General features: G+C 55.7%; 2 protein-coding genes across 2 annotated transcripts in view; both read right to left on the bottom strand.

Annotated features, from left to right (window-relative positions):
* Positions 1–3681, bottom strand: part of TNNT2 (troponin T type 2 (cardiac)) — an 8939-nt gene extending 5258 nt beyond the window's left edge. Inside the window, exons 1-7 of the mRNA XM_010146028.1 lie at positions 3644–3681; positions 2728–2738; positions 2586–2603; positions 1918–1947; positions 1162–1218; positions 573–602; positions 52–87 (exon numbers count right to left, since the gene is read on the bottom strand). Of these exons, the coding sequence (XP_010144330.1) occupies positions 52–87; positions 573–602; positions 1162–1218; positions 1918–1947; positions 2586–2603; positions 2728–2738; positions 3644–3681 (220 nt within the window). The remainder of the gene's footprint in view (positions 1–51; positions 88–572; positions 603–1161; positions 1219–1917; positions 1948–2585; positions 2604–2727; positions 2739–3643) is intronic.
* A 1998-nt stretch (positions 3682–5679) lies between these two features.
* Positions 5680–9985, bottom strand: part of LAD1 (ladinin 1) — a gene marked incomplete at its 5' end in the record, with an annotated part of 9045 nt that continues 4739 nt past the window's right edge. The window contains 5 exons of the mRNA XM_010146030.1: positions 5680–5759; positions 6068–6137; positions 8154–8231; positions 9395–9484; positions 9843–9974. Coding sequence (XP_010144332.1) covers positions 5680–5759; positions 6068–6137; positions 8154–8231; positions 9395–9484; positions 9843–9974 — 450 coding nt within the window. The remainder of the gene's footprint in view (positions 5760–6067; positions 6138–8153; positions 8232–9394; positions 9485–9842; positions 9975–9985) is intronic.

The following is a 9985-nucleotide window of genomic DNA, read 5'->3' on the forward strand; positions in this document are numbered from 1 at the left end:
GAAAGCGACAGTCCCTCCTACCCCAGAGAGGAACGAGGATGGATACTTCACCTTCTCCGGGCTCTTGCTCTCGGTCCCCCTCTCCACCTGTGGAAAACATGATGCCTTGGCTCCCAGAGGACAGCCCTGCTGTGCACCCTGCCCACAGCAAGGCTGTTCCCCTCTGCCCCATGCTTAGCTACACTGCAAAACCCGTGTCCATCCCTCCAGCATGAACAGGGAGAGAGCAGGTCCCTCAGGGATGTCCCTCGCTCACAGACAGACCAGGAGAGCCAAAGGGCCTCTCCGGAGGAACCCAGACAAGCTCTGCAAGGGCTTGGGCTGAGAAAGCAGTAGCAATGCCCCCTCCTTCTCTATTGTGGTGCATTTCTCAGCTAGGCAGCACAAAGCCGTCCCTCCTGCAGGCCTCCTGACGGAGCCGGGGCAGCTCTGCGCTATTTACTCTCTTGATCTTCTCACTTCAGCAGCAAATGAATTCAACACCAAAAGCTCCATCACAAAGGCCCAGTGTCTTGGGGTCTGGGATCAGGACTGAAATGGCTGAAACCGTCTCTCCTCTGCTCCTGCTTTACCTTCTGGTGCTTTTGTTTCATCTTCTAGTTCTGTTCCAAAAGCAATGAGGAGAATATGAGCATCTGCAGGGGAGGGCAACCACATCCTCCAAGCACAGAGGGGTCCCAGTACCCTAACTGGGGAGCACGGCCGGGATCTGAGCCTGCCCACCAGCCACGACAGCATGGGGACACACACCAGGCACCCCCACCTGTTCCAAAGAGGTCTCATGAAGCCCAGAGCTCTTTGGATGGTGAGACACAGCAGAACATGACCCCACCTCTGGAAATCCCGTCCCTAAGGCTACAGGGACCTCTGGATGAACAAGCTTAACACATTTTCCTCTTTATTTCAGAGTGCTGGACACAAACTCTCTGCCATTATCCTCATACTTGCAGGGCCAAGACACTCAGTGAGTAAGTAAAGGGCAGCTCAGTTTTCACACCTCCTGACTGGAAACCACAGATATGGGGGAGAGCTGCCCCTCTGTGCTGCTGACCTGATGTCACAGGCCACGCTGGGACATCCCAGACCTTGCTTGGCACCCCACTGAAGGAGAGCACAGCTCCAGCTGAGCCACGGGAGCTCACTGGCAAAGCCACCACGCACCTTCTGCCTTGGTTTCTTCATTCTCCTCCTCTGCTTCCTCTACCTGTTCTTCCTGACCTGTGGAACAATGAGCGGCATGAACCCAACTGCCACTTCTCCTGCCAGCTGCCTGTGGTGTCAGGACAACTGCGGCAGGGAGCCAGCTGACAGAGGCTCAGAGAGCAGAGGGCTTCCTGCTAACATTTACCCAAGGACTGCTCTCCAAGCTTTGGCAAGAAAAAAAAAAAAGGGTTTATAACCCCCTCCCAGTTTGGATTTTCCCTCATTTGCTCTCACGCTATCATGCTCTCACAGGCAGAGTGATTTCTACTGCTCTCCTCTCGCCCATGAAGAACGAGACCGGCTGGCATTAGAAGGTGCCTTTGGCACCTTCACGATCTTATTTATGACCCTGTTGGAGCATTTTTCCACTGGAGGGAGCAGTATCTCCACAAGAGTCCTCCACTGGAGTCAGAGCAATGCTGGGGCCCTCAGGTCCTGGGAAGACTTGTGGTCCCACAGCAAGAGAGAAAGACAGGAAAAGAAGATAGCAAACCACAAGTGCTTTTGGTCGGCAGGTGAAAGAGAGAAGCCACAGGCACAGGAGCAGATACGCACGGCACGGCAGGGCAGGAGCGGGGAGTGCAAAAGCAAGAGAGAGAAGTGGAAGAATGAAAGAAAACCATTTCCCGACCGGGGGAGGCAAAAGACACACCAACCCACGACATATTCACAGCAGCAGAAGAAAGATGAAATAAAGAAAGGTGCAATAACTACCGTCTTCTTCCTCCATCCATTCTTCCTCTTCTGAGCCGGGGACGGGGGAAAGGAATAAGTGCAGAGGTTAGTCGGATGCCATGGAGCTGCGGGGTGTAGCTACGGCGTGCGTGAGAAGAGGACTCCAGCACTGCCAGGGTTTTCCCCTGTGCCCCTCTTTGGTTTTGAAGTTCAGGGTGCTTTGCCATGCAGCAGCCCGGGCTGTCTGGCAGTGCCCGGAAGCAGCAAGAGGCTCAGCAAAACCCAGCTCCCAAACCCAGCCCCAAACGCCTAGCCCAGCAGTGCCCAGAGCGGCTGCGTGCACCACGGGGTTTGCTTCTTCATCGGGCTGAGGCAGTTGGAGGTTTGTGCTTGAGCATCACTAATATACACTCAGCTGAGGCTCCAGCGCCTGTCGAGTTACTGGGCTCACACCTCTGCCAACACCCGAGTCCAGCATTTCCACCCCTGTTTCGAGTCAAGGGATCACTGTCACAAAAGAGATCCCAAGAATATTCAGGCTGGGTTCAATCCTACTGATGTTTCAGATCGAGAAATCTGGAACACGGTCTCATCTGCCTTTCCTGGTCGTGATTTGCCCATCACAGTCAAGGAACTTGCCACTACAACCCACCCCAAATCGTGGAACCAACAGCACTTGATCCTGCAACCACCAGTGAAACACCTACCTTCCTCCACGTACTCCTCTTCACCGAGCACGCGTGCAGATGGGAGAGAGGGAAGGGAAAAAGATGCGGGTTATTGAAGCTGCTCTGATCATTTCTCAGCTTCAGCCTCGGAGCAGCTGCAGGAGCTTCCACGTCCTCTTACCTTCCTGCTCCCTGCAAAGCACAAGGCACATTTGCAGAGTTCCAGCGATCTGTTGCAACAGGGCACGCGAGGTCAAAGAGGAGTTTTAAATAACCTCAGGGCCGGCTCCCCGTTTTTTGTAGGAATGGGCAACGGCTGCTGGTGGGGCTGCTGCGTGGCGCGGTGGAAGGTGGCAGTGGGGATGGGACAAGACCCAGGCAGGCAAAGTGCTCGACTGACGCTTCATCAGCCGTCAGAGCACAGCGCTGTTTGCAGCTTGAGAATGGCCCGTAATCCTAGAAACGGGCATCTCTCATCCCACCTTAGCCCCAAAGCGCTTTCCTGGCCTTGGGGAGGTGCACAGCCTGTCCTCAGGTGTGTCTAAGGGGTGGTGGGCACAGGGGGCAGACGAATCAGTGAGACGTGCGGGTCTGTCACCGTGTTTAAACAGCACAGAAGTATTCACATCTACATTTTCTGCTGGTGGATGAGAAGTAGGCGCCACGTTTGGATTGACCCCTATAACCACATAGCTCAGAGATCGAGCTCCTGCTCCCCAAGGTGCACCTCAGGGTCCAGCAGCCCTCACCAGAAAAAGCTGCCCTCAGACATGGGCCTCGGGGAGTGATGCTGGGGTTGTGGCAGCAGGACCTCAGCTTTCCCCAGCTCTGCCTCACTGCTTTGGACTCCGGCAGCTGTAATGCGGGGACGGTCCCTTGCCGTGTATGTGCTGAGACAGCTCCCAAGGCAGAACTCCCCACTGCGGGGGGTCTCGGCAGGATCACAGCAGCTGTGTGGATGGGCACAAGGGGGGGGGAATCCCACCACCCTTTCACGCTGGGAGCTGGCATAATGATGAGAGCCAATGCCCCCCGAAGTGCCAGCAGGAAGGCAGGAATGAGGAGAAAGAAAAGGTGTTTTAAAACACCCCACTTACTGCTCATATTCTTCGACAACCTCTTCGGAGTCCGACATGCCTGGTTATCTAGCAGCATTCAAGGCAGATGGGAAAAAGTAGGGGTTAGGATCTGAGATAAGGACAAGCACAGCCTGTCCCCCAGCGCCTGAGACATGGGCACAGAGATGCTGCATCTCTCCAAAGCACTTGGAGCTTCAAGCTGTCCCCAGCCAGGCCCTAACAGTGTTATCTCCACAGAGATAAGAGTCTGCCCTCCCCTCTCCTCCCAGCACTGCATCTTGCCCCAAATAGGAGGCAGGAGATTAGACCCAGCCTCATGCGACACCGATAAGGGCTGTCAGGAGCCAAGTCCAGGACACGCAGCTTCCTCCCCGCAGCCATCCTGGGGCACTGCAGTCGCTCAGGGCATGAGAAAATAACCCAATTATAATGTTAGCTTGTTTTGCTCCCTGGCTATTCTTAGCTCAGTTGTGATGCAGGAACTTGCGGGGACATCCCATTATCTCAAATTTACAGTCTTGCACAAGCCACAGCAGATCTCAGCGAGACCTCCCAGCCCAGGCCCACGCAGGGCAGAGCGTGCTCTGGAAAGGGGCAACTTGGGCTCAGCAGGAGCATATGTCTCCTGGTCCTGAGGCTGAGGTTTAGAGGAACAATTCACAGCCTGGCTCAGCAATCAGGCTAATGACTCTGCAGCACCCTCACACCCATCTGCCCAGGACAACGACCTCCCTCCCAGCTGTGGCCAGGAGGACTTAACTCATCCTCCCTCCTCATCTAGCTTCCACCATCAGGTCTGCTCTGACCAGCCCCCAGATCAGCCCCAGCCCTGGGCATCCCAGAGCAGCCCTGAGCATCAGCCTAAGCGCCAGCGCAGCCTGGTCACCACTGCTGTTCGTGCTAGACCTCAGCAAAGCTGAGATGCAGCAGGACAACGCAAAGCAGCTCTAGAAATAACTTCCATGTGCTAAACCACCTGTTCCCAGAGCAGCGCCGCTTCTGCTGGGTCTCTGCGAACAACTGTTCCCAGCTACATCTGCCGAGCATTTATTACCCCGGATGGGTAGGGCAGGCTTCAGGATCGCTTATTCAAGATGCTGAATCCAGGACTGGAATCCACAAACAGGGGAAAGATGCGTTATGGGAGAACTGTCTCCGCATACCGGTGGCTCCCGGGGGGTGTCAAACCTCACTTCTGAGCAATGACTCAGTAGGTGCTTTTTGGAGACAAATGACATCAGAACTCAGCCCTCTTTGCCCCATTCACCACCTGTTCTGCTGCTGTTGCTCCCTTTCCCCTGATGCATCTGGTGCTTGGCCCCAAGCACACCCCTCCAGCACCATCCCCTCGATCTCAATTCCTGGCCCTGCTTTTCCCACGGGCTCAGCACGGTGCTGCTACCTCCAGAGTTCAGCCAAGTCATTTATGTGGCCTCTGAGCACCCAGGATTTCTCATGGTCCCCTCACAACACAAGAGCAAGGACCCCCTCCTGCCCACGACAAGACAGCATGCATTTGTGAAAGCTTATTTCTACGTTTCCTGTCACCTCCTCTCTCGTACATCACTAGAGCCCTCAGAGTATTTGCTGACGAACAGCAACAAAACCAGAACTGTTAAGAAGCTACAAAAGAAATCTGTTGTTACACAGGAAAGTGGCTCTGGGAAATATTTGCCCATCCTTGCACAGTAACAGATAAACCTTTCCATTAAATCTTTGAAATCTTGTCTTGAAAGACTTACGCGAAGCAGCAGGTGTATTACAAAGAGGAAACGTTGCAGATATTTTTGACTGAAAACAAACCTCCTGTCATTTGCTGTGGATTGAATTCTCAAGATCTCTCTCCTGCTCCTTAAAACGCCCTCCCCATTAGCTCAGGGCTGGCTGGTCACACCTCTGGGGCCGAGTGAACACTCCCTGGTCTGCTGTCTCTGCTTTCCCCCAGGCTACCCAGACACAGAGCTCTCATTTCCCAGCATTTTCTCCAGCATGGGTCATGTCGCTGCTCTCTTCCTGCTTGGCAGGGTGAGACCACGCCCAGGAGCATCACACCTCTAACCCACTCTGTGGGCTGCCAGCGAGTCCGGGCCGGGGTGCCCCAGCTCTCCTGTGGGCATCGCATCCCTCCTGTCCCCTACAGAGACACAGAGAATGGGAGTCTAGGAGATGCTCCTGGAACAAGGGCAGCCAAAAATCCTTCTCAACCACCTTGGCACATATCGGGATGGTCCAAAAGGTGTTGGACAAGTTGCAAATAAAACCCTCTGGAGAAGGTCCTGATGCTTTATCCGTGAGAATGCCTTCAAGGCAAAAATAGATTCCAATGCAAGCAGCTGGGGAAGACCATTAACCCTGAGCCAAAGGCTGGGTCTCTGACAACAGCCCTTCCACTGAGCATCCTACACCACGAGCGGGCAACACCCCCTCCCGCCCCAGCCTTACCTCTGCCGCAGGGCGCCGGTGAGATCCCAGGTAGAGCTGAGGGGGAGCCGGCGGGCATCTGGGAAATGCCCTTTGGGGGCAGGAGGCTTTAAGGGGGCTCCAGCGCCCACCCAGGGGCGGGCAGCGCCGGGAGGAATGTGCCCGGCGCCCAGCGAGGAATGCAACACTTGTGAGCTGCTATTTCGACAGCCTCAGCCCTGGCCCCCTCCACTGCTCCCCCTTCCCCCCCAGGAGCCCATATAAGCCCAAGCTATTGTGTGGCCTCAGAGATTTGCTATTTTAAACCATCCGGACTGAGATACGTGAGTGCCCAAGGGGCTGACACAAGCCAGCCAGCTGTCACTTTGTAGGGCCAGGGACTCTGATAAGGCAGTGCTGCCGCGAGCAGAGGACCCTCCATCACAACCCCCGACCCAGGTTCGCTAAGCCGCTGCACTGGGTCCAAGATGCTGTAAATGAGAAGGGAAAAGTCAAAGGCTGCTTTTACCCCACCCAGGACAGATTTGTCTTGAGTTTTTATCTTTTTTCTGCTTGTCAGAAGAAGGGAAGTGACCTGTTCCCAGCTGCAACCCAGGAGCAGGTGACTGGGAGCATCTTAGAAAGAACAACTTTTATTAGAAAAAACAAAGGCACAGAGAAAACAAAGACTTTCCAAAGCCCAGCAAGCAAGATCAGATCCAGGGGCAGTAGTGGAGTCCCACACCGAATTTGGACACCGCAATGGTTGCTCAAGGCACAGCCCCAGCCCATTGAATGGCTCCAGCGCAAGGATTCAAGCACCGTTTTATGGGCTGCCCATGGCACCCTATAGCTGGCCTCAGAGAGCTCCCCACGTCCCTGCTGGGTGGGCTCGGCAGCCCAGGACCGGGGGGTCTGCACAGTCACAGGCAGAGGGCTTAGGAGGAAGGCTGAGAGGGAAATAGGGTTTGCAGAAGAGGCCCAGCACACCTCCATGAAACCCCCCAAAACAGGGCCATGGCCAGCCTGTCCTTCCTGTATCACTAAGTGAACGGGGTCGCTGCATGTAGGGGGCAGGGGACAGTGAGGGCAGGGTGGAGAAGGCCAAGTCTCTGTCTCCAGCTCGGCTGCACGCTGGAGGGAAGAACCACCAGGTCCACGCATCTTCTATGAGGCATCTCCAAGCTTCAGTGGTGCACGTGTGACTTTGCAAACACTGTTTGTGTTTGGTTGGGTCCCTCCAGAAGTGACAGCCTGGTGAGAAGGTGACATTTGCCTGCCCCACCTCACCCCACACAAGCCAGGCAGTGGGGATGGACATAGTCCATGGATATGCAGCTAAAACTCCCTTGGCCAGGCAGTTTCTTGCCCCACTGACAGGATCCAGCTGTAAAGTAGACGCATTGGCTGATCCTCTTTGCAAACAGTTACGGGGCACAGCCACAGATTAGGAGCAAAACACCAAAACATTGGGGGGAAACGAGGACAGAGTGTGTCTTCAGTATTTGCAAGGGGTCTCCAGGCCTGAGCACTCCTGGGCAGGCAGCGAGTGAGGACTGGGGGTGCAGGGATTATTTTCCATTCTTCTTCCTTCCCATCCCACAAGCAGAAGACCTTGTGGACCTGGGGTGCACCTACACATGACACAGGAGACTCTCGTGGCAGTGGGCTGCTGGACAGTTGGGTAGAGCTGGGCCTTGATCTTGAGAGCAAACCAGTTTTCCCGGATCACCTGACTTGGTTACAGCCGGTATTATTGCAACTGGAAAAGAAAGCGAGAAACAGTAAGGCCGGGCCTGGCGCTGCAAACCCCCGAAGCGGGTCCTTTAACCAGGACCACACTTGTCCTCAACAGGGGATGTGGCGGGCAGGCATGCCCTAAATCCCACCACAAGGCACTTCCAGTCCTCTCCCAGCCCAGACCCCTTCTCAGCCTTACAGCTGCCTCCAGTTGTCCCCTCCTGCTGGCTCCTCCAAGTCATGGGGTCCTGGATGTCCCACACAACCCCTCTCCCCCCATAGCCTGGTTCTCCTGCACTTGCCCTGGGGGTGATGCACCAGTGGGCAGGTCCTGGCTCTGCCCCTCACTCAGAGGACGCACCAGTTTTCAGAGCAGCTCCACGCCTACCTTGGTGTCTCCAGAGGTGTCTCCAGGCTGCTTTACCCAGACATCACGGTTTGTCAGGCTGTTTGTTTTCCTGATGTCCTGCAAACAGGAGACCCCTAAGTGGCACAGGGAGTTCTCCCCTGTGCATCACGTGAAGTGCTGCCCCGGTCTGACTTTAACCAAGCCTTGAAGCATACATGCTCCAGGTAAAAACAGCTGGCTTTGAGATCCTGCACCTGGTAGACCCTCAAACCCAAGCCCATCTCCAGCCCACTGGGATGGACAGCAGAAGGCCTAGGAAAAACTGATAAAGGAGCTGCAAACTTTACCCAAGAGTGACCCCAGGAGCAAACCCTTCCCTGGCAGACAGAGCGCCAGCCCAGATTCCTGGTACAGACACGTTTGGGCGGTGCTAATCTCTGCAGCTCAGTGCTGGGGGTGCCCAGGCTTGCCAGCCCGGGCTGCAGGGCTGGGCTAGAGCTGCCCCTCCTGGTCCTGCAGGAGACTCAGCTACGAGCAGCAGCAAAACACCTTATTGCTGTAAACAGTGATGCCTCCCCAGGACTTGCTGAGCCTCTCCTTTCCAAGCACAGCAAACTACCCTGGGGCCAAAGGATCTCCTGTCCATCTCCCTCACGTCCGTGTCTCTGGAGCAGATGCAGTGGCAAAGTGCTTACCCCCAAGACCCCTTAGCTGGGCACTTTGACCCCACAGCTACAAGACTCCCTGTTTTGGGGGGCTGGGATACACTCAGGGGTACAGATCACTCCAGACCCCACATGTGACAGGACCTCCCAGTGCACACACAGTTCTCCAAGCCCCACAGAGCCCAGAGCCAGAAGACCGAGCATAGAACTCATGTCCCAGTGACCTCCAGGTCAGAGCAAGTCCTCCAGACACTGGTAGACAAGGGATCATACTGGGGTGATCTCTCTCGCTGGTGGCAGGGTCAAGTCCTCCTGCATGTCCCCTGGGACACAGGCCCTTCTGGTGCTTGCCTCCTCACCCCACGAAGGGCTGGGAGTAGCTGCCTCAGGCACTTCGGGATCAGGATCACAGCACAGCAACAAGTAGAGCCCCAACAGCTCACCATGGTGGCCCTGCAGCACCCAGACCTCCAAACCCAGCTAAGCTCTTCTCAAACCTTTTAATGTTTTCAGCCCAGGGCTCATCAGCCCTCCCCACCCCGGTTGCAGGGACGTGTCATGCCAGGCTGCCTGGTCTCAGGGCAGGAAGCCTGAGGTGTTGGCACAAGCCAGTACCTTGCTCTTTTCCTCCTTGGCAGGCTCCTGAGTTCGGCTGATCCACAGATTAATGCGGGATGTCACCGATCCCGGGATCTTCAAGTTGTCCTGTGGCACAGAGAGTTACAGCACCAGCTCTCCCACTGCACGAACGTAACCCAGGACAGTCCGTGGGACGTAGGGGGAATGAGCAAACCCGCAACAGGCAGACACCAGCCTACACCTTGGCTCAATCCCAGCTCCTCGAATACCAGCGCATCAGCATGAACCCACACGCTGCCAGAGAGCAGTTTTGGTGGCAACCAGTGCCTGAGCCCAGCCCTGCCTGCTGCTACTCGGCAAGCACCAAACCTCCACCTGCTGGGCTGGGCTGTGTCCAAACTAGGGAAGATTTGCCCAAAAAGCTGGTGCCTGTCCTGGCACAGGACACTGTTGGAAGGTCCTGGCTCAGACCAGCTCCCCTTACCTTCCTGATGGTGAGCGGCTCAGCCTTGCTGGGAGCGCTGGCCTCGAATAAGTTGCGCTTGCTGGCCACCCCCTCCGAGTGCAGCAAGAGGCTCTTCTGAATACTCAGGGATGATTTCACCACCTCTGAGCGCTGGGAGGAAG

The sequence above is a fragment of the Buceros rhinoceros genome, unplaced genomic scaffold (assembly GCF_000710305.1).
Source record: "Buceros rhinoceros silvestris isolate BGI_N320 unplaced genomic scaffold, ASM71030v1 scaffold382, whole genome shotgun sequence".
Lineage (NCBI taxonomy): Eukaryota > Metazoa > Chordata > Aves > Bucerotiformes > Bucerotidae > Buceros > Buceros rhinoceros.